At 32.5% G+C, this 25,462-nt stretch overlaps 2 protein-coding genes across 7 annotated transcripts; one reads left to right on the top strand and one right to left on the bottom strand.

Moving 5' to 3' along the window:
• Positions 1–132: 132 nt before the first annotated feature.
• LOC111517352 (ceramide-1-phosphate transfer protein) lies at positions 133–4,449 on the bottom strand. The gene is made up of 4 exons (XM_023173483.2): positions 4,235–4,449; positions 3,970–4,184; positions 2,790–2,965; positions 133–2,686 (listed from the first exon to the last, which is right to left on the bottom strand). The coding sequence occupies exons 1-4, from the start codon at positions 4,354–4,356 to the stop codon at positions 2,558–2,560; spliced, it is 642 nt and encodes a 213-aa protein (XP_023029251.2). The 5' UTR covers positions 4,357–4,449; the 3' UTR covers positions 133–2,557.
• On the top strand, positions 2,964–25,462 carry LOC111517350 (asparagine synthetase [glutamine-hydrolyzing]). 6 transcript variants are annotated; one of them, XM_023173481.2, is made up of 10 exons: positions 6,186–6,505; positions 7,941–8,091; positions 9,639–9,764; positions 12,370–12,607; positions 14,066–14,242; positions 14,306–14,484; positions 16,610–16,995; positions 17,164–17,337; positions 19,030–19,294; positions 21,701–25,462. In XM_023173481.2, exons 2-10 carry the CDS (start codon positions 7,963–7,965, stop codon positions 21,704–21,706), a joined length of 1,680 nt encoding a protein of 559 aa, XP_023029249.2. In that variant the 5' UTR covers positions 6,186–6,505; positions 7,941–7,962; the 3' UTR covers positions 21,707–25,462. The 6 variants fall into 6 exon arrangements, with proteins under 6 accessions (XP_023029248.2, XP_023029247.2, XP_074025658.1 ...); XM_074169558.1 differs by having other exon boundaries at positions 19,404–25,462; XM_023173480.2 differs by lacking the exon at positions 6,186–6,505 and adding an exon at positions 2,964–3,572 and having other exon boundaries at positions 19,030–25,462.

Here is a 25,462-nt window from a genome sequence, read left to right as displayed (position 1 = left end):
ACTTACATGCATAATCGTTTCAACAGATTTTTTGGTAACACTCAATCGAACAAATAAGTATAATAAATGAAATCTATTAATCTGAATGGAACTAAAGGATATTGAGGGTACTATAACTGAGAACTAACCGAATATACACAAGGAATGTTTAATATGTTGTATATAATTTTCATATCACAAAACTTAAAAAAAAGTAAAATATTCATTTCAATACTTTAGGCCTTGCATTTGTTATAATAATGTATGAAAATGTAAACTACTATAGTGTGTGAACATAAAAAATTTCCTCTGTTGACTTTTGAATGGGACAAGATATCAAGGTCGGACGAAATCAACTTAGTAATGCATCATTTCTCGTACTCTCCGAAAAAAAAGGCAATACTGTCACAATGACCCTTTCTCAAATTACAGGGCATTGTGTGATACCTCTCTTGATGAGTATTTCAATTTTCTACGACATTTTGTTTGTGGAATCGGTGATTGCAGTTTTATATTACTTTCAAGATCTGCAAACAAATGATTGATTGAAAACTCACTCCAGTTTATTCCAATTCTTGACATTCACTGTTTACAAATTCATTCCTTACATTGTGGAATGTTAAAAAAAATCTGTTTAAAATCTGCTTTTCTGTTAACCAGCTGTCGCACCCCTACGAACGACAACCCTCAGAAGTCGAAACTTGTGCGAGCTAAGGACTAACGAGGTCTCACCTTTTAACGTGTGATTCCTAACACGGAATAATTTTGTTGCAAATTTTTTTATATCCAGGAATTCTGAAATCATAACTTGAATGTTATGTACCCTCAAAAACATCTAAAGGTATCATGTCTGGAGATCCAGCGGGCCATTTTATGGGACGTTTACCTATCCACTGGTTTAGATGATAGTGATCAAGCCATTTTCAAACCAGTCTAGTACCACATCTTGCTGAAACGTAACATCACTTGAAAACTCATTTGGTTTTCGCAATTGTCCAAACCGGTAAATATGGAAACAGGATCTCTTAGAATGGCTTGCCTTATCAACTGATATGACACCTCTAGATGTGTGACATTTGAGTGTACAACATACAATCACAGGTCATTTCAGAACTCATGGATAGAAACAGGTGTGCATCCAAAGAAATAACCCCACGAATAGGAAATTAGGAAGTAAATGGTGAACATTTATTGGAATTAACTGTAGTGAGTTTCTAATGATAGAGAACTGAAATACCTCAAACGAGGTATCACAAGACCCTCTTACGATTTGAAAAAAATTTGGTAGAGTCCTGATGGCGACGAGTGATGAAACTATGTCTGATTCTGCCTGTTTTTCCATTAACCAACTGTCGCTCTTAACGAACAACAACTCCCAGAAGTCCAAACTTGTATGAGATAAAGATTAATGAGTCCTTACCTTTTTACGTGTGATTCCAAGAACATTATTTGAACCACTGACCGATAAGCTGAGTATTTAATGGCTCAGCTAACAAACGCTTTACTTCACTGTGATCGCATAATTTATTTTACACATACATTTAATGATTTTGTTGTGACACAACAATCCTCAAAAGTCGAACCTTGCATGAGATAAGGATTAACGTAGTCTTACCTTTTAATGTGTGATTCCTAACATGGCTGTAGATATTGCATTGAAACATAGGTTACATATATAAAAAACATATTGGAAGCATCTAGATGAAAACCATAATATTAAACCAACTCAAGTAAACATTAACAAAATTATTTCACAAACACAACTCTGAAGTATTCTAATTTGAATGTTCAAAATATAGAAAACCCTGTAAAGAAAATATTTTTATTTTTTGGAACATTATTGTAGCTTTGAACCTCATTTTGATTTAAAAAAAAACAGGGAATTTAAAAAAAACTTTTCTGTCTCTTGCTAGGAATTGCACGTCAAAAGCTGAGATCTCGTTAATCCTTAGCTCGCACAAGTTTTGTCTTTTGACAGTTGTTCTTCGTAGGGTGCGACAACTGATAAAAAAAACAGATATACTTTTTAAAAGTTCAATAATACTATCAAAATAGTATTTACCTTCACACTAGATTATATAACAAAACTTACATATGAATTATAAACCAGGAATCAGACAGCAATTTGAAGTTCACTACTACATTAATTTTTTCAGATTGAAGATCAATGATGCCAACAAAAATCAACAAACCCGGTTTTTTCTCCCCAAAAAGTGACTTCCATTCAATATACCACACGAAAGACAACATTCACAAGCAAGTTGTTGATACAATAAAATAATTATCACTAGCATAAGCTATTTTTTCCGAAACTTGATCGGAATGTGATAACAATTACTTCAAAAAATCACCCAATTCAAAATGAACTAAGAAAAACTGATTTTGACTTGACTGAACGACCTTATTTCGATTCAACTTTTTCAATTAATCTCTAATACTTGTAGTTTAATTCTGGCAAGTTACTTCCAATACTCGTTATAACAGCAAGCCAAAAATTATTCATTGTGAAAATATGATACACATTTTTGGTTCATCAGTGGATCATTCTCGAAGGAGATACAAAAATTTGTAATAATGTTCAAGGCAGTTCATGAAGTTTATGTTTGCTATACAAATTTTCTATCCTTTGGAACACTGAAGACGTAACTTCCAGGGTTCTAGGTAACATATCCAAGGCTTGTTTTATGTCTTCTTCGCCTCCACAAACCTAAAATAAGTCACTTGAATTGAACTTGATTCAAAAGAGCTCCAAATTAATAGGGAGCTCAAATATTTCATACCAAATTTAATTTAGACATCCTGTAGCTTACCCGTTTCAGTAAAACTTCTTTTGTAGGCAGTGTGTATATTGCAATCCTAGCACCATTTCTAATGAGAAAGGTATGATGTTTTGATAGAGTTTGGTCATATGCTTCTCTGCAGGCAGTGGAGGTGCTTTCTTCATCTTTGAGATCACCCAATTTCTTCAAAAACAATTGTATGAAATCTAAAAATGAAGGAAAATAAGCTTGGTATTAACTACACTATAATATTTTGTCGGTTTGTGAAATTGATGATTGATTATTCGAAGGAAATGGGGACTTTAAATATTGTAATTTTCTACTAGTGAATAATGAACTTATTTACTTAGTAGCTTCTACTAAACTCAATATTTTTGTAAAAAAATTGAATTACACGAAAGAAAAATACTTTTGAAATAAATACTTTTATATGAAGGTTGAATTATACGAAAAACACTTTTCTCTATTCTATTTGTATTCCAAACATTCCCACATATTTTGTATCAAGATGGAGAAGTAGAAGGCCAAAAACTTTCTTTCCCAAAAATTAATCTCTCCTAAAACATACCCTCTCAATTTAAACAAAGATTCCTATAGCTAAAATGTAATCAAATAACTGAATGAATGTTATTTATGTACTGTCATTGATGACATGGGTGGATTTGATCCATTCTGAGACAAAAAGTCGTAATTATGAACAAATTGAGTGTTTTTTCTTATAATGTTATCTGTATTTGCTATTGAAGAGCTGATAAGGCAAATGTTTTACTGTGAAACATTGGATGTCTAGCAGTAAGGATGACAGTGTTCCATGTAAGTGAAATTTAACTTCTTTCATTAATTATATTGTGTAGAAATGCTGTGAATGATATCTGATTTGATTCTATTACGAATGTTTGGAATTCAAACAGAATAGAGAAAAGTGTTTTTCTTATTATTAAGCGTTCATATAAAAGTATTTGTTTTAAAAGTATTTTTTTTTGCATGATCTACACATACACATCTATGTATAGAGTTAATGTTTTGAAATTGATTCCTTTCTTTCTTTGGAAGATTCCTACATTTTTGTATCAAGTTGGAGAAGTAGAAGGTAAAATACTAACAATTTTCCCACACCTATTATGATAAATATTGAAATGTGCATGTAGATATGTATAATAGGAATTCATATTATATTTCAAATAAAAAAAAATCCTTCATGAATACTCACCCAAACCTCTATGTAACCGAAGAAGTGTCCTAGCTCCTGATGTATAATCTTTTTTATTCAATAAATCATTCTGTAATTCATAATCAATCATTGCTTTAGTTGTGGCAAAATGATTCCCATTTTCTGGGTCTTTAAGAAGTTCATATAATATATCCATTTTCGCTTTGAGATCATTACTTACAAAACTGAAAACTGTGCCAATCAGAGTAAAAAATCTGAAACATATTGAACTTAGTAGATGTTTGAACTTGAATCACAACCATACTTGTTCAGCTCTTCAAAACTTTCTAGGTAATTTTGTAGTTGTACGTCGTCTTCTTTAGAAAGAGCTATTTCAAAATTTTCATAAACTATTCTCATATCGAAATTCTTTGATTTTTCAGACATATCTTAAGACTTTGTGTGTATTAGGAATTGTATTATTGAAAATAATCTTTTTTCTCCTTGTTGTTACTTTGTCATACGTCATCTAGTATGACGTGGGTCCCTGCGTTCCTGTCATAGAATTCTGTATTCCTGCTTGGAAAAAATTATAATAGATTATGCTGAAAAAAAGTAACATTTGACAGAAATTTGTAACTTTTGAATGAATCGTACACAAGCGCAGCATTTTACGCGAGAGGTTACAGAAAACGTTTGAAAAATTCTGAAACGTTTGAAAAAATCATCGATTTTGATACGGTAAGAAATATAAATGAAAATTTATTTCATAAAATTTGATAATTTTGTAATGAAAAACTGAAAAAGGCGAATTATTAGACTTGCCAAAACGTAAGTATACAGACATCCATGGAAATATTTTTAATGGTCACCATTTAATATTATATGCAGCAATTTTTCATTTACGTTGAGTCACGATTCTGTTGACTTTGGACGGCTTTGATTGGTTCACATTGAATGAATCCTTGGAGAAGAGAGCTTTAATACAGTTAACTATTGATTAAATCGGTCGGTAGCCAAGCGGTTCGGCGTGGGTGATTTGTTCACTCACTCGATTGACTGCCGTGTTGGTCGGTGGTTCAAGCCCCAGTCTGAACTATCGATCTTCACTTGCTATCGTCCAACCCGTGTTAGGAATTACACGTTAAAAGGTGAGACCTCGTTAATCCTTAGCTCGCACAAGTTTAGACTTCTGAGGGTTATCGTTCGTAGGGGTGCGACAGCTGTTTAACGGAAAAACAGATTTTAAAACAGATTTTTTTTTAAATTGATATTCTGAATATTATTATTTCAGTAGAGGATAACATGATCAAAAAACATTTCCTTGTGAAGTGGAAATTGTAATTATATTTTCAGAGTTTTTCTGCAGCAACGTAAATAAAATAAATAGCTGCATTTTTGCTACAATTCCGAAACTGAAATGACCATTCCAATCGTTTAAATGTACTCTTCCAGGTACCCACTACTTTTTATTCTGTTTCAATTGACCGAATCTTTTGATTTGAATTGAAGTGGCGAGGAAGAGCTAAATCAATTATTATTGGATTTTGTTAATATTCGGATATTTATTATAAGATAAGTATGTACTAGACTTGATGCTGCCCATGCTGACTCTGAAATATTCATTTGTTCAGCAAACTGGCTTCTGCCCTTGAATCTTCATTTCCTATGACTATAGGTAACCAATAATATGCTCAGAGAAATTGAGTTTTTATTGAAAATATTACAGTTTTATGAAAGTGACGTTGAAGGAAGTTATAAATGTTGCTTTGCATATTTAATGAGTAATGAATACGATGAATTCAGAATGATACAAATGAAACGAAATTAGTAGCATAACTCTATGAAAGACGATCTATTGAAAGAAAATGGTTTATTCAGTTTTTGATATCTATTAAATTGATATCTATTAAATATGGCTTTCATTTTCAAATGACGAAATCAAACTGGTTCATCATTTTGAAGTATACAAAGTCATTATACGAAGTTGAGAAAGTTGTGAACTATATCATTCTGTGGTCGTTGTAAATACGCCAACGATTCATCGTTGGAATACGCCTTAAGTGAAATATTTTTTTGACACATTTAAATAATTTTGTGCGCCAAATTTGAATTTTCCTGAGGTAAACGTAAGATACAGGAAGGTTATATTACTTTCCAAATATATTTGATGGAGTGTTAATTATGAGATAGGTACATTGATTTAATTAATAACGATGTATTAGTTGGGTTTGTCGTTTAAAGGGTAATCGGTGACGGTGATCCTAACCTAACTTATAGTATGTAGTAGTAATAACTATGTAATCTATAATTCATATACCATAAGAATTATTTTTTATATATCTCTAAAATCCATGAGGTTGAACAAGTTTATTTTCAACTCATCCAAACTTAGATATCTAAAATAGTTATAGAAATGCAACGTTTTTTAATATTTCATCATAAGTCATGAGTATTTGTGTTTATGTGAGTGTGAGAGCGAGGTGGTAAAAATATTTTGCCTTTCAAGTCGATAGCAATTAGCAATCCCAGCATCGTGTATAAATTTAAGCAGCGGGTAGTCCACGTGTTAAAAGATTAGTGAAAAGATTGTTGGGTAAGTTTAATTTTGATTTAAGTTCAGGTATATTTGAAAAGAATATTTGTCATCTACTGTTGAAAACCATTTTCACGAAAAAAATATTTTTTGATTTGGTCATTTCTGTAACATTCCATATTTGTCAGGGGAAGTAGTTGTTTCAGATAATGTATTTTTTTATCTGGTTTCCATTCAAAATTACGTTGTTCTCTCAAGGAATTACTGAAGAAGTAGAAAACCAGAATAAGTTTTTCACATTTTTTTTGTTAGATTTTAAGAGGAATAACATTTCATTATATATACCTAGATTTGATTATGAAAGCATATTTTATTAGTTTTTGTTTTATAAACATTCAAAGGAATCAAATGAAGTAAGTGGCAGTTTCCAGTTTGAGGATGTAATTTTGCTTCCATAAAGTTGGGCTTGTACATTAAGTTTTGAGTTTAAACTGGTCTTGATTGGGGACAGTTTTATTTTATTTGTTTACACAGATCCAGAAGAATTGTAATGAAAGTTATATATAGAGTAGGGCAATATCATTATTATTATAAAGTCACTGTTGAAAAATATTCAATTATGACAAGTTCACCTCCCCAAGAATGTGAATATGTTCAGTATTTTTAAATTACAAAATATTTGATTAGATGGTTTAAAATGGGTTTTTTGTTCAACCGAATGTTGTTTGTTTCCATTCAAACAACTCTCAAAAGTGGAAACCAATGCTTAGGAAAATCAATTAATAGAAACAGTTTTGAAACGTAATTTCAAAGAGTCTTCCTCATCAAGTTTTGGGTGAATTGAAAAAAGTTTATAAAAAAGAAATATCAGAAGAAGCACTAAAACGTTTAACTGCTTTTGTCATACACATACCTCTGTGAGAAGGCATTCTCTGCTCTTGTATATATCAAAAACGAATACAGAAACAGGTTTCAATTGTATTCCGCTTTGAGATTACAACTAAGTAATAAAACATCAAAAAAATATTTCTAATTCAGTTGCAAAAAAGCAGTACCAACCTTCACAGTGAAAAGTAATTTTTTGCATTACTAAAATAAAATGTATGAAAAGTATTCCCGTTTTTTTATTGAAGGGGTCCTTGAAATTGTAAGCGAATTTTTTAGGTGTCCGTGGATTTTGATTAACGCTGAACTAGAGTGAAGAAAAAAATTTAATGGATTTGTTTATTTAGATAATAATTGACATTTAAATAACTACTTATTGTTTATAACAGGCTTTTATAATTTTCTTCTGGTATCTTTTTTCTGGTATCATTTTAAATTTTTTCTTAAAATTTAGTATTACAACTTTACATCTTCATTTTTTCAATATTTTTTATTTTAAATTAAAGATGATGAATTTTATTTCTTATAAAAACATAATGGGAATAACATTTATAAATAAGTGATTTTTTTTTCAAAATTTCCATTCATATCTGTTTTAATTTTTTTTCAGATTGCTCAGAACAACATCTAAAATGTGTGGAATATGGGCAACTTTTGGTCTGACATCTAATAAATTACCTTGTCACTTAGGTACTACTTTTGCCAAGATATCTCATAGAGGACCAGATGCTTGGAGAGTAGAATATGATGACAAAATGAAGGTGAGGCAAATCAAATCGTACATCTGTTCCTAAATCACAAATTCAATCAATACTGGTAACCCATTTAATATAACAAATACAATAAAATCTTTACTTTTCCACATTTCAAAAAAAATCTTTCATATTTGAGATCTGCATCATTTGTTCTTATATCATATTACTTTTACTACTAGTTCTCAATATTATAGAATCTTTTTTATAGAAAATATTCTTCTTTTATTTCTCTAGACATCAATGTCAGATAATAAACTGACTCTTTGAGATTGAAATTTCCTGCCGTTTTTTATCTGAAGAAGAACAAATAATTATATGAAATAAAATTTGAGAGAATCAGATGAAGAGACATGAATAGGGTATTATCATTGATATTGAGATGAATGTTTCATAGTTTTAAGCTTCAATTTATGAAAAAATATATTGAAAGAAATTTCATCAGGTTTTTATACAGTTTGATCCATTTTAAATGGAAGCACCTTTATAAAACACAATAAATTGATTGATGTAGCCGTTACTACATAGTAGAAGATCATCATGAAAAATGAGAAATGAATTAAATCTTCTATGTATAAAAGCGGTAAAAAACATAAAATTTCATTTCTCATTTTTATTACAAAAAATATATTTTTAACCAATTGGATTTTTCAATAGGTAGAATTTAAACATAAAAAGATTATTAGTGATTTGCTGAATTTACTTAGTTTTGAACTTAGTTTGGAATGGTTTATGTGAAAAATTTTAAATATATGCCGATTAATTATTCCACCAATTCAATGTCAGACCTCTCATCAAAATTCTGCCTACTCCCACTATTGGCGTCTGCAAGTTTTGTTTATCAGTGTCAGAAATTTCATCAAAATCTATACATCATTTGAAAAGTTATAGGTCAAGAAGATTTTAAAAATATGTTAGAATTATTGCATCAAACTATACTCATCACTTTTTGATGATGAACATATTTCTGAAGAAATTCTGGACAGTGACAAAGCAAAAGGTGTGGAATCCAATGGAGTAATCAGAATTTTGATGGAAGTTTTAAAAATGAATTGGTGGGATGAATAAATGGCATTTTTTTCAAATTCTACTCCCTTATACTTGTTCAAAGACAAACGCTTTTCAACGGAATTTTGACAATTCATTATTCAAAACTATACGAAGCAGTAGTGTGGACAGATTGAAAAAAAACACAAATGATTTTTTTTATTTATATTGAAAAATAATGAACGTTGTCCTTGTAAACAAAGACTCTTTCATGAAATTTGATGTTTGTTCTACTTAATCTCCTTGTGATGTCAACTTGATTAGTGAAACGTGCATCGAGAAGAGTGTTGCAGTTCTGGTGTTTGGGGGAAGTACTTGTTTTGGAATTATTCTATGCCAGAGGTTCCAGTTCTACTTTTCATTTGTTCTAGTAGGCTCCTCAAATGTCTATAAAATGAAATATGTGTTTTACAAGGGCGCTTCCATTTCAAATGGATCACACTGTATGATAAAATAGTATGTGTTCATGGGGACAGTACGTCAATTAATCTGAATTCTCATTCTTTCAGAATGCCTGTGTTGGATTCCACAGGTTAACAATTGTAGACACCACGTATGGAATGCAGCCCATGAAATTACATGTTTATCCCACTTCTATGTTGATTTGCAATGGTGAAATCTACAACTGCAGAAGGGTATGTCCACTTTAACTAATTGTTCATTAGATACATTTGGTAAAGTAAGGTAATTTGTATTGAAAGTAATGTTAACTTTTTACACAATTGTCTAATGAATGATCTTCAATATAATTGATTCAAGGGCAAATGTTTCAGGTGAAATGAGGTTACCTACTACAGAAGGTGTAGGGTCAGATATATAATAAGAATTTGTGTGATATTTATTTTTTGATTCTAACCGTAGAGAGCTTTTTTATAGATATCTTCATATTGCAAAGACATTGCAATATGAACTATTGCTATTTCATTGTTGAAAAATATTCTCTAGAAAATAAAAAAGATTACTTTTTAATTTGATATCATATTTTTGCAATCCGTTAAAATTGACTTTACTTCAAAAAATTAAAATTATTCATTCAGAAACTAAAATATCTTCTATCATTTAAATTGGAAGGTGTATATTTTTGGGAGGGGCTAATTAAATAGAAAGGTTTTGGGTTTTTACTTCATCTTGATGCAAAAAAGGTGTCGGAATTTTCCAAAGAAAGGAATGAAGTAATCAATTTCAAAAAAAGTACGTCTATACAAAATGTGTATATCATGGAAAGAAGTAACTTTCAGACACAAACTGGAAAAAAAGCCCTCTCGAAACAGCTTCTATCATATAAACATTGAATTATATGAAAGAAAAATACTTTCGAAACGAATATTTTTATATGAACACTGAATTATACAAAAAAACCCTTTTCTCTATTCAGTTTGTACTCCAAACATTCATTATGGATTTTAATCAGATATCATCCACAGTATTCTTAAACAATAAAGTAAATGGAACACTGTCATCGTCATAGTTTTTTCCTTCAATGTTATCCAGATTTGCTACTGAAAAGCTGATAAGGCAAGTGTCTTACAGTGAAATATGGGTGTCTACCAGAGAGGATGACAGTGTTCCATGTAAGTGAAATTTTACCTCTTTCATTTACTACATTGTGCAGGAATCCTCCTTCCTGAGGTTTTTCTAGGTCTACTCATATTATTGTTAATTAAATATCGTGGATGAATACGTTTTGAATGAATTCAAATAATTTTTTTCATAATAGCAAATATTGTGTATCCATTTTTGTAGTACAGATGTTATTGAGAGTGAGCACTAAATGAAATGTATTTGTTTGTTCATCTGTAATTTCTATTAGAAAATGAACAAACTAAAATTGAATGTTCAAAAAACGAAGGCAATGGTAATTGCGAATAGATATAAATATGATCAAATAAACATAAAGGACATCTAAATAAATACCTTGGATTCATTATTGATAATCTGAATTTTCTCAAGCATGTCCAGTACATCAAGAATATCTAGTCATCTTTCCACAAACTGTCGAATTATTTGCTGTAATTGCATCATTCAACCACATTTTGATTATTGCAGCTCATTATTATACTTATTCAATTTGAATGAAAAATATCAATTACAAAAAAAGTAAAATAGAGGCATGAGGGTAATTCTGGGATGTAATAATTTACCTATAGCTTTAATGCTGGATGCACTGAAATGGTTACCAATTATAAGCAGATTGTTTTATACGACTATGACATTCATATTCAAGATAAAATAGGAAGTTCAACCTGAGTATTTCAATGAATTTGTTATTTTGAATCATTAACATCCACAATTATTCTTCTAGAAATAGAGTAGATTTCCAAATAAATAGAACGAATCTGAAAATGGCCATGAATTCTCTGTTCTTCAAAGGTTTAGATTTATATAATAGTCTTCCACAAATGATAAAAAATGCAAGGACAGTAACAATTTTTAATACCTGTGTAGGTATATAGAGACTGGCTTGAACGTTTGAAGTTCCATTTGCTTTAGATTTGTTTATTGCCAGTCTTCAAGCATAGCCCATTGACTAATAAGAAAATCTTTTTTTTTCTTCTTTTTGATTTGAAATACCTTATTGATGTAATTCTTTCATAATAACTACATACTAATATGAGTGTTAATTATCTAGTTTTATAATTATAAAGGCATTTTAAATCTTAGGTGAATACATCTTGAATAAGTTGAATGTTTTTTATTGGTGTATATTAGGAATTTCTATTTGAATAACCTACTACTACTACTACTTTGAAGCACATTTTAGGGAAAAAAGCTACTACATCACTAAAAAAATGTGGGAAACTTTCTTTGAATTTTGTCCACATTTTTTGATCTCTCCTAAAATATTCTTTTTTTAAATCAAAAGGAATATTTCATCTTACTTACAAAATATCAATTAAATGAGAATAGTTTTGAATTTTTTAGCAATCATCTTCTCTGTTGCTGTTCATTGAAATCAAGTTAATATTGTTAAAAAAAATGAACTTTCAACTCCAAGTTAAAAGAAGTCCAAATTCATAAGAAAAATATTAAGGAATACTCTTAAAATTTCAGAAATATGTGTGAAAGTTGACCAAGTTTTAGCCCATAGGATACACGGAGAAATAAATCCACCGATGAATCAAAGTTATAATTCATTACCTAACCTCACTAATAGATCTATTGTATGCATTGTTGCGATTGGAGAGACAATTACAATGTTTTTATTTGATTGTAGTTGTGAAATTTCAATTTATTTTACAGCTTCAAAAACAATTCAACTTTGAATATGAAACTTATAGCGATGTTGAATGCATATTCCATCTCTATGAAAATTTTGGTATTGAAAAATGCATTCAAAACCTTGACGGTGTGTTTGCATTCTGCATTGTAGATTATCCCAGGAATAAGGTATTTTTGGGAAGAGACCCTTATGGGGTTAGGCCGCTTTTCAAATTAAAAAGTGAAAGTGGAATTTTAGGAGTTTCCTCCGAGGCCAAAGGTAAGAAAAAAGATTTTATATATATATATATATATATATATATATATATATATATATATATATATATATATATATCATAAAAAATGTATCAAGAAATTCGTAGATCACTCACAAATATTTTTTTTACAATCAGAAACAAGTGTATTTTCTTTTGGGATTAGAAAGAGTAGGGCCAACAAGAGTGGCTCTACCTTATCTAATTCCTGCAATTTGCTAGGGCTTATTATGTCTCACACCTATTCAAATTTAGCGAAATAAATCCAGCTTCTCAATGAACCCGATTACTTATTTGGTACGTGAGCTTTCAGAGTGAGACTCTCTCAAACACTGATAACCTGATCTGATTGGATGTGGGACAAGTAAAGATTATGTGCTCTGCTATTAGAGATCAGTTTCTCAACTAATTTAACTGAAATATAGTTATTAGATGCTATCTGCTTTATGATCTTCATTTCTTCTTGAAAAGCCTTCTCCGATGACGGATTCATTATTGCTCTATGTATCAATTATCTGAATGATGGACTGAAAGGATCCATGGGGATTGTACAGTCCGTAAAAGTGTTTTTTTTATACCTACATGTTGAACTGAAATTTATTATTAATTTTATCCTATTGTGGAGAGTGTTGAGGAAATTCAACAAACGATTTATGTCTATATATTTATGAAACCCACGAGGATATTATCCACATACGAAATGTGTTTCTGTGATAAGGCATTATTCATGAAACACGTGTTTTTTAAGTTGTTCATAAAAATATCTGCTAGTAAGGGACTAAACAGTGACCCCATTGGGAGGCCCGAATTTTGCAGCAAAAAGTTTTTTTTATTGTATTTGAAATAATTTTGTCTGAGGCATATTTCAAAGAGGTTGTATAGTTCCTCAGTGATATATGGATTGGTATTCTGTTTATCTAGTATGTCTTTTAGCACTTGAATGTCAATAAATTAGTTTCTTTCAGTATGTATTACACATCATTTGAATACTTTTTCACATTTCTCTTAACATGCAAGACTGTTCCAGGCGATAGTTGTGTCAGCAGCAAATAATGTAAAATGACTTGACATATTGATATATGTCAGATCATTTACATAAATAAAGAATACCATACCCAGAAAAGAGCCCTGTGATACCCCACATTTGAGTTATTCTATTCTTGACTAATATTTGCAACTCTGTTTCACTTTACTTCGAAATGAAGAATGTTTTACAGATCGTCACACAATTTTTTACCTTTTGTTATTTGTGTAGAGAGATATAAATGAGAGATATCAGTCATGACTGAATATGATCACAAAATGGTTGGAATACTACTATTGCAAACAAATAATTTTAGAGTAGCTACTATTTACCAATTGAAAAGTAATTAGAAATATCAAGATTCTGTTATATTATTCCTCATATTCCTTACCCCTGGATTTAAAATGATATACTCTTCTATGGTGATTGACAATTTCAGGTTTGGTGGAATTACAGAAAGAATTAAATGGAGAAAGTTATAAATTGGAACCGTTCCCACCAGGAACCTACGAGGAATATGATTTATTAGAGTCTGGTAAAGTTAAATTAGTAAAAACAGTAAAGTATCATTCACCTGGAGACAAACCTTTGTTTAAGCCTTTTTTACCATATACAGGTAAAGTAATATGAATTAAATTGTGTTACTATGTTCTTTAGAATACATATTTATTTGATTTAGATTTATCACCAATCAATGATAAGGAAAACATAAACAATTTATTGAGATTGGCAGTGAAAAAGAGGTTGATGGCAGACAGGAGGATTGGTTGTTTACTATCTGGTGGTCTGGATTCCTCTCTTATAGCATCTCTGTTGGCAAAAGAGGCCAAGGAAGCAAAGTTGCCATATAAAATACAGGTAATAAATATATTTGCGTGAGTGATATCTTACAAAAGAAAAATATGAATCTGACAAAAAAATGAGAAGTTACTATAAAAATAATTGGCAGGTCTATAAATTTAATGATTTCAGATTGTAAGTAGAAGAAATCCTTATTTTTAAAATTTTATTTTGGTCCCATGAAATTTCGTTTATTAATGTTTTTTCATTGTTGTAATTTTAATAATTTAAATTTAATAATAATAATGATTGTTTTTTGTTTGTCAGTAAACGAAATATACATGTTGATCAATAGCAATGACAACAAAAGGATAAGTGTTGGGTCTTTAGACCCATTCTTTCACACTTTCCTCATTCATTTCTGAAACTTTTTATTTGTTTCATTCTGTAATATTTATCATTTCGCTCTGTGTTTCTATCCATATCTTTACATTTCTACATGGTTTATCTGAGGAATATGAAACCGTAAACATGTTTGATGTTCATACTATTTTTATGACTAAGAGCTATGTAATTTCCAAGATAAACATAGTCAGTGATTTTGTTGAATGATATGAAATGTAGAGCAACCAAAAAAATCTTTGAGCTAATATCCCTTCAAGAGATATCAGGGTGTATTTTTTGTTGTGTTTTTGATCATTTCAATTTGGATTTGTGTCTATTTTTACATTTTCATTATGGTCATATAAAGTATCGTTTATTTTCAGGGGGTGATTGATTCATTGTAATATTTTATTACTTTACAGTTGGAACAACAAAAGAATACGCATGCATAATCAATTTGTGCATTCAATACAGGTCAACAAAGTTATGAAAACGAAATTATGTTGCTACTGTTTCTAACAACCTCATCTTTTAATGAAGATTTTATTTTATTTTTGACAAGTAACCCCATGTTCCGGTTTTGGGCCAGTTTTTCATGAAATTCATCAGCACTTCATTGATTATTCTGAGAAAAAATCATATTTTATATTCCAACTTCGAAATCTGTCTATTTAAATACTCCAACATTAGATAGAGCCATTTCCAATTTGAAGTTAAAATGTACAATTACAATATAAAACTTACTTATATTAATTACATAAAATGCCCACAGGTTATTAGTTGTGAAAACAACTGTTTGGGTAATATTGATACCATAGAAACTCTTCAACAACAAAGTAACTTGTCAAACGATATTGATATGTCATCAATTGGTTTCAAAATCTAAGGAATTGCCGACGACTCATGTTTGTGTAGCCACGTCTCTTCGATGTACTGGGTGCAATCTATCGTCTATCTGAATCCTCTTTTGTCTTTCATTTTCACTTAGAGAAGAAAAGGATGCTATAAAAAAGTATATGTTTTATTGTGTATTTTATTTATGACTTATATGTATTCTTTTGTCGTCTCAACTGTTGGATCTTTTTTTCATAAAATGTGACAAGGAATCACCCCCTGAAATTAAAGTCATCACTGTATATCAGTTTTCTGGTATTAAATATGATATTTTCATTGGAATTCTGTCCAACACTTTTATCCTGGATTTGTTAAAAACTCATGATGTTCCTAACCTCATCTATGCATTGAGTAGCATATGGTGTTTAGGGAAGAGCATCGAGGAATTAAAAAAATGTTTGATTTATATAGTGATATAAAATGCATTTCTCATTTATGCACATAAACAAGTTATTTTATTGATAACAACTTCAAAGAATGTTTTCCAAACTGTCTACTGATTTTTCCTATAAATCAGCTGGGGTCAATTAATATCTTTTATTACACTTAAAAGGTCAGCACACTTTCTTATATATGCCACTATATAGCAACTATCGTTATGGTGGTGGGGGGGGGGAAGGTTTTGAATGTACCTACTCAAAATAACGAATACATTACTACCAAGTTGAATTGATTCTGGCTATCTCAATATGACCAGTCTCAAGATGCTACACTGGAAATGAGGTCTAAATGTGGTAGGCTACATTTATTGATTTCTGTGCTTCATAACATTGACAGCTCTAGCACACCTTTCAAAGGTTTAAATTATACTTATATAGACCTGATTTCCCTTTTTTTATTGTTTTTTAATTCTCGAAAGTTGTAATGAGGTTACAAAAACAAAAGGAATTTTATTATTCTCCTACATCAATGTCAATCCTTCTAGTCGTTTTCTATCGGAATGGCTGACAGTCCAGATCTGGTTGCCGCACGTCTTGTTGCCAAACACATCGGGACGGATCACCACGAGATAATCTTCGGAGAGGAAGACGTTGCCAGAGTTCTCGATGACGTCATTTACACCTTAGAAACGCCAGATATAACTACGATAAGAGCATCCATACCCATGTACCTGATTTCGAAATATATCTTAGAGAATACTAACACTACTGTCCTGTTGAGCGGGGAAGGTGCAGATGAAGTAGCGCAAGGATATATATACTTTAGAGATGCTCCTGACGCTGACTCAGCTCACGATGAGAGTGTGAGATTGTTGAACGAGATTTACATGTTTGATGGGCTGAGAGCCGATAGGACCACTGCTTCTCAAAGGTGAGATTTTTCACTTATGCATCGTTAATCCTTAGCTTGCACAAGTTTCGACTTCTGAGTGTTGTCGTTCGTAGGGGTGCGACAACTGGTTAACGGAAAAACAGATTTTGAACAGATTTTTTTTTGAACATGTTAGCTAACTTATTATCAACTTCATTTAATTTTAAGCCTGGAGTTGAGAGTACCTTTTTTGGACATCCAATTCACCAATTATTATTTGAATCTTGCTCGGGAATTGAAGCAACCAGTGAAATCGGTGGAGAAGCATCTTCTGAGATCCGCATTTGATGGTACTGATGTGCTACCTCACGAAATTCTCTGGAGACCAAAAGAAGCATTCAGGTAAAATATAATATTCCTATTTGTTGATCATTGTTTATTTTACCCTATACAACTCGTTAAATTTGAATCTGGAGTTTTCCCGTCATCGAGTTTCAAACTTACCGTTTTTAATAGAGATGGGGAATATATTTTTTTGTTATTGTTATGTTTTCTCCGTAACTTTAACTGGACTTCAGACTAATTATCAAAGGTCTATCGCCTTATTAGCTCACGTCGTACACCACTTTCAAGTAGACTAGCCCCCATCTGCCTGTTAGTAGTACTTATATATCCCAATGGAAGTTTTCGGAAGTTGATAGGAATATTCTCCAAGAGACGTGAAACCTGAAATGATCGAGAAGCACAAGTGAAGTATAGTGCGATCTTGGCCAAGTCAATATGTCATAATAAGTACAGAATGGAAACTTTAACCCTTTCTAAAAGAGTGCTGTACGTATACGTACGTCCATGTGAGTACGAGTGTCGTACAAGTTTAAATGATAATGCTTCACGAGTGTCTTACAAATACGGCGAGCTGGACATGTGTAATATAACTCTGTATTTGCAACCTCAACGACTGCGCATTTGATGGGTAAAATATTACTGTTTGAAGGCATGTGTTTTAGTCAGTATCATTTTGTCATAGGGTTATCTCTGAAAACATGTCCCGCAGGTAGTTAACCTTTTATGTGTTATTGAATATATATATGGACAGGATGGCTAGGGCTAGGATGTGGAATTATACACGATCTGAGCTTGACTGCTTTAATCGGTGACCCTCGAGACAGATGACAGTTGGCACTTAGGCATTTTGTAGCGTACTTATTACTTAACCCAAAAAGAGTTGGAAAATAAAGCCGACAATTTATGTGACCGCAATCCAAACCTACTACAAGAAAAAATTTACCAGTGCGACATTTGTAACGTCAGATTGTGTGTGACACCTTGCTTTGAGTTGTATCACACCAAAAAGACGTTCTGAATTTTGAAAGTATTCCTTTATCTTTTCTTTCTTCAAGCTGTAGAATTATCTTAAATTTTTTTTGTGAATCAATAGATTGATTTTTCTTAAGAATAAAATGAGTATTTCGCATTTTTCTTTCATTATAATTGTTCTAAGTACGACTGTCGTACGTAGAGGTCAACGTAGAGGTCAAATAAAAAAACCTGCCTACAGGGAGTACTGTATAAAAAAGACACCCTCGTATAGAAAGGGTTAAATTGAGTTTAGTAGCACTATCAATTCTTGCTTCAATTTCTTATATGATCAGAATATTTTTATTTCAGAAAATAACTGAACTGGTTATTATGATTCCACAAGTAATTATATTCCATTTGTTTATCAGTCAAAAGAGGATGAAATATTTTTTATTTACCCATTTTTTTGGAAAAAATGGGGCAATAATGAATTTAGGTACTTCAAGTAACATTCCAAGAACTTCATGAAACTTGATAGATATGAACTTTAAAAGATGCAAATATAATGGGAAAATAACAAGCCAGCAAATAACAGCAACTTCCTGACACATGATTTTGTTTTATTTTGCGCTGCCGGAGACTCTTGTTCAGAGGTGTTTGAGTCTTCTGTCGTTCTTATCTTCGTCGCTCTCTTACTAAGAATTTTTAAACGCAGCCGAGTCCGATCGTTGCATTCACAATCCTGTTTTCGTTAAAAAAGTTTCGTGAAGTATGATTGTTCATTTTGTTTTTTAGTGATGGCGTAGCATCTACGAAGAAATCTCTGTTTGTTATTCTTCAAGAAATTATCGACAAACGGATGCCTGAATCTTTTGATCGGGACCTAACTGCTAAAAAGTATCCACATTGCACGCCTACTTCCAAGGAAGCTCTGTACTACAGGGAAGTGTTTGAGAAAAGTTATCCTGGTCTGGCCGAGAACTTCTTACCATACTATTGGATGCCTCGTTGGGTCAAGGATGTTACAGATCCTTCAGCTAGATTTATAAAACATTATGAGGTAAAAGAACAGTAAATATTCAAAATTAGATGCAGTTTGGTATAATTAAGAAAACTTTATAGATCTGATTTATTTTCTTTTCATTATTTTTCTTTTTTTTTTATTTTAGCAACGTTTGTGATATTCAACAGTGTGCTATATCAAAATTATATTGTTTTTTGAATGATTGATTTTTATGGGCATTATAACAACTAAGGCATTGAGTCAAAGTCAAGATTAGACAGGAAATCTGGCCTAGTAGGCAGTGATTGAAAGGAACTTGTGCCAAAAGTTTCGTCTGCTGTTGCGGCAGATATGTTTAGTGGTGTAGGCATTGACTGCGAAGATGAAGGTATTATCTCGATGTCTAAGCAGCGACTAACCGGGAGCAAAATTTTCCAGTGGGGCACGTGTACCTGCTTTTTTTCTTGATATAGTTGCAAGTAGACTGTACTAGTGTATACAAAGTCACGAATCACATTGCAAAACTGTTTAAATGTCACAGCATTAAGACAATTTACAAGCCAACTGATTAATTACTCAACACTATCAGGACAAAGGACAGAAGAGAGCCTTTGTCATCCACTGGTGTTTACATTGGAACTACCAAATGCATCATTACCAGGATACAAGAACACAAGCGTACCCAGCTGCTGCCTTATGTAACCGGAGAAATTTACATTAGCCGAAAATGAACTAGAAGAAACAGATCATCACTTGATAAAAATCGAAGAAACTGCTGTTCTGTCTGCCACAAGGCATTACAACGCACGACTTCATAAGTAAGCTGTTGAGATATATCGGCATCCCAACAACTGTATCAGGAAATGACAAGGTATACTAGTCAACAGAATGTGTAATCCAGTACCCAAGTACCAAGTACATAATAATAATAATAATAATAGTAAAGTCGTCAGGAGTTCGGATCCCCTTCTCTGCATGGTCCGTGACCATGAGAGAGCAGGAATTGGAGCATTTCTCCTTAGGGCAGCTGCTCGAGCAGCTGATGAACTCGGTATAGTTTTCGACTCTGAACGACTACAACTCTGTCACCGAGTTGGAACCCGTTCAACAAAAAGCTCAGATAAAAGCCGCAGAGATCACCTTACTTCTGCGGAGACACAGGGATAAGCCAATGCATGGGGTCTTCTTCAATAATATTGAAGACCTTGGCTTATCAAAGCGCCTGACGTTCGCTTTTCTCAGGTCGAGTGGGCTGAAGTCGGAAACTGAGGGGTTCATCATGGCTTGCCAGGATGGTGTCTTCAACACCTTAGTCTACCGCAGTCGCGTGATGGGTATAGAGGTTCCTGACACAAGGTGCAGGGCCTGCCGCGAGGCGCCCGAGACCCTAATGCACTTGCTATCAGCATGTTCAGCATATGCGGTCTCGGCCTATCTCCATCGACATAACGCGGCCCTAAGAGTGCTATATTACCATCTACGGCACTCTTACGGTATTGACGAGACACCGGTGTTGCCCTACGCTCCGGGGGATATTGAATCCGTTGTGGGGAACGAGAAGTGCCGAATTTATTGGAACTATTCGTTCCCCACCCTCAGGCTCATACAAGCTAATAAGCCTGATGTAGTCCTTCTCGACCACCAGACCGAAACGATATTTGTCGTGGAGTTTTCAGCTCCTGGCGAGACGAATATCGTCAGAAAAGAGGAGGAAAAACGGATAAAATATCGAGATTTTCTCTTCGAACTCCGTAGACTCTATCCAGATCACTCTGTCAAGATTGTCGTTCTGATTGTTGGAGTCCTTGGTGGAATGATGTCTTCTCTACTCTCGAATCTCAAAATCATACCGGCTTGCCGCACTAAGGCAGAAATCTTAGCCGCACAGATGCAGAAGGCTGTCATTCTTGGCTCACTGCGTTTGCTCAGGGCACATGATTCTCGGACCCAATGATCACTTACCCCACGGTGTGGGGAGTGGTCATTGGTTGATTATGCTGGCGCTCCCTCCCGAATGTATCGGGGCTTCGGGGGATAGGGCCTGACCAGCGCACACTACGGTGAAAAAAAAATAATAATAAACACTGTAACGGGAGTTACAGAAACTTCAGTACTTCATAATCATTGAGGTTGATCTTGAACTTCGGCACTTTAAAATCAGGGAGATTGCTCGTGAGTAGTATGATTCTTACCTTGTCAGGTAAAAACCATATAGGAAGTCAACCACACTGAAAAAGCTTACATGAAGTCTGGCGTACCTCAAGGCTCAATATTGAGCCCGTTCCTTGTTTTAGTATATATTAATTATTTGCCAAATATAAAAATATCAGAACATTTTATACCAGCCGATGGTACCACTATTATGTGACTCTGTTCGGATATTGATTCTTTAGATACATTAATTCATAATGATGCCAATATAATTAGAAAATGGTGTGACACTACCAGTGTTGTTGCTTTCAGAGATGATATCGAAAATCTATTACTAGGAAAGGAGTCGGTTACGAGCAAATACTATCAAAATTCCTGGAGCTACACTTTGATGGTACACTGAATTTCGATAGTCATGTTAAATGCAATCTTTTGGGGTACATCAATGAAAAATAACCTTCATTTTGTATATGAAATATTGTTTCACAAACTATTGTATTTAGTAACAGCAGATGATGTTCATTCATTTAATCAAATAATTATGTAAGTTACTATTAAAAGGTTTGTATATTAGGATTTCTAATAAAGATGATTATTATTATTAAATCGAGGCTCTCAAAGAAAGCATATTAGCATCTGACTATACAGTTTGTATCACATTCAACGAACTGGGACTGTCTTAATGCAAATATGGTTTGTTACTCACTAATCAGATCTGACCATGGCGTTGTCTTCTGGGGGATAGTAACAAACACATGCATGCCGGGCGATACATGTGTACAGCAAAAATCGAGATTCTTGTTAACCATATTTGTCAAATATAAAATTCTGACTGTTGTAGCTTTATTCATATTGGAAACTGCGTGCCTAATAAGAAAACATATAATAATAATAATAGCTTTATTGTGCATAAATTACACACAAAAGGGTGGGGTTAGCCTATGGCTATCTTCCACCCCTCCTGCTAAGTAATTCAAATAACATTTATGAGCAATAAGGTAATTACCTAAGATAATTCAATTTTCTTCAGCAGCAAAATTGAAAGAAAGAATATGATAAATACATCTCAGTTTGCAGAAAAGTAAAGGAAAACACTACACTACAATACATTACTTTATGCTGGTCAACAAAGTTGATTTCAAATGATGTTTCACTTCATATAAAGATGAATTCAGGAGAGGAATTATCATGTTCAAAAATAACGGTGAAAGATACGAAATGCATCCGTCGTATTTAGATGTGACATGGTTTGGAATGTTGAAATTATTGAACCTGGTATTGATGCTACGGATATTAGAACAACGTACTATAAGCTCTAATAAATACAGGGGTATTTTGTTTTTGATGAGTTTAAAAAGAAATATTGTGATCAGATATTTCATTCTACACTTTATGTTTAATTCTCTCAATCCTATCAGAAAAGGAGTAATGTGCTCTCTATAAGGTACACAGCAAACAAAACGCATACAAGAATTTTGAATGCGTTGCAACTTTAGTCGATTATATTTCGGTAGAAAATTATAATACACTGGAGCGCAGTGATTTCAGTTTGAAGAACGCTATTTTGAATATATTTTGGACATGGTCATTGAAGTTCAAGTTTTGATCGATAATCAATCCGAGATTTTTGTTGAGTCAACCCATTCAATGTCCGTTTGATTCATTCTGAGACTATGTTGTTTGATCTGATAAGTCTGTCTCTGAGGACCTAAGCAGATTGCAACAGTTTTCTTTGGTTTGATACGCAAGCCATGTTTTTCAGAATAAACTTGAGTGTTTTGGAGATCTTCGTTAATAATGCTCACATGGTTTTCTATATCAGTCAAATCGCAAGGTGAATATAATTGAAAATCGTCGGCATATAGGTGAACTTGATAAAAGTTTAAACATGATGGAAAATCAAAAATGAAAATTACAAATAATAATGGCCCAAGAATACTACATTGGGGTACTCCAGAAATAGTCTCTTTAAGGGTTGAGCATAGCAGGTTATTATCAAGCGTTACTCTTTGTGATCGACCTCGGATATAGCTATTCATTAATTCCAAAGCTCTTTCTTGAAACCCTATGAATTTTAATTTCGCAAGAAGAAGCTGAAAATTGACAAGATCGAAGGCTTTGCTTTGATCCAGGAGAACTAGGATCGACGGTATAGATTTATCACCATAAGTACATATATCATTTATGACTTTCAATAGAGCCGCGTGTACCATGTTTCGAACGAAAGCCAGACTGTACTTCTGGTAAGATCCTATTGAAATCCAGGTATTGTCTGATCTGTAGAGAAAGTATTTTTTCAAAAAGTTTGGAAAATGTAGGTAAGATGCATATGGGACGAATATCATTAAAACTTTTAGGTGTGGATATTTTAGGTATCGGAATGACATTGGCAATTTTCCACAATTCAGGAAATGTACCTGTTCTCAAGGATTCATTGAAAATGTGTTTTACTTCCTCTATGCAGAAAGGCAACACAATTGTTATCATTTTCAGACTAATATTATCTAAACCCAATGCCTGCGATTTCAGAGATTTCAGAGCATCCCAGACATGATCACTAGTTATTTCAGTAAATGAGAATTTCAAGTTACTTCCCAGAAAAAACGTATTCTAGAAACACTTTATTGTGTGATTTTCACTAGATAGTTTTACAAAAATGCAACACGTGTTTCGCCATACAATGGCTTTCTCGGGGGTGTCTTAAGACACGCCCGAGGAAGCCAGTGTTTTTAGAATACGTTAGTTATGGATTTTCATCAAGTATCGGCCGATTCCATCATTAACTTCCCAGAAGGTTATTTTTATAGAATGATAGTAGTTCCGCATTTACGGAGGTTTTACCGGCAACATTAAAAAATAATTGTTAAGTAAATCAGGCTCACGGAGTTCTAAAGGAATATTATTCGTTTTGAGAGTCGATTTTGTGCATGCACCCCAGTCGCTGAGATAGGGCCACATCGACTTAACGTTATTTTTAATTTTGTCAAGCACAAATTGCATATAGGCAGATTTCTCACGTTTCACAGCTTCGTTGACATAATTTCGAAGCGTAATATAATATGCTCTATCTGTATCAGATCTAGTTCGCAAATACCTTCGATGAGCTTTGTTTTTCGTTTCAATCATGAGCTTGATATTATGAGTGATATAAGGAACAAATATTACCACCTTTGAAGTCATTCAAATGAAATAAAGTACTTGCCAGGATGAAAATATTAGATCACCTTTCCAACACCAAATCTCATCTGTTGTATACTATGGTTTCAAAATATATAACCATATACCAATAGAGATACTCAACACTTCAAAAAACCGGCTATACTATTACATTACTGACTTTTTCAATGATACATTTTGAATTGGATTCAATTCTGATACCAACATCATTTTGTGTTAGTGTAATTACCCTGGTCTGATGTGGTATAGTAGTTGATGTACCTTTATTAATTTATTTTTTACTAATGTGTGTTGTGTTATGTATCGTATTGAACTATGTAACATAACAACGTGATTTATTATTAATGTCTGTTTTGTCTACTTTTTAAGATAGTCAAAAGAAATGATTGAATGTCGACAAGACAGACAATAAAGTATATTTCTCTCTCTCTCTCTCCCTGATTATCTCAATCGGTAGTGAGCATTCTCAAGGACACCACCAATATAAATGCACGTAGCTCCCCAGTCAGACCTTGCTGAGACTTCAAGATACTACATTTTCGATCTCTCAATCAACTCTGCTGAAGATGTATGTCGCAGTTGCAGACGAAACGTTTATCATAACAAGCTTCTTTTGACTAATTTTGAATTATTTGGAATGATGTGAAATTTATTGATTGTTGAAATTTTTATTTATATATTTTTGAAAATTACCATTTCAGATTATTTATACTTGCTTTAAAAAAGTGTATTGTTTTTCAAATATTCGATTTGTATTTGCATTTGGAATGCTGTGAAATTTATGGATGTTTGAAATTTTAATCTATAAATGATTATTTTTAAATCTCATTTACATAGAAAATTTTGTTGTGAATTGTCTATTTTTTATAGTTGATTATTAAAAAAAATTGAATCCTT

The sequence above is a fragment of the Leptinotarsa decemlineata genome, unplaced genomic scaffold (assembly GCF_025532065.1).
Source record: "Leptinotarsa decemlineata unplaced genomic scaffold, Ldec_3_MD MMD2_P_RNA_scaffold_5, whole genome shotgun sequence".
Taxonomy (NCBI): domain Eukaryota; kingdom Metazoa; phylum Arthropoda; class Insecta; order Coleoptera; family Chrysomelidae; genus Leptinotarsa; species Leptinotarsa decemlineata.
This window is presented reverse-complemented; position numbering and strand designations above follow the sequence as displayed.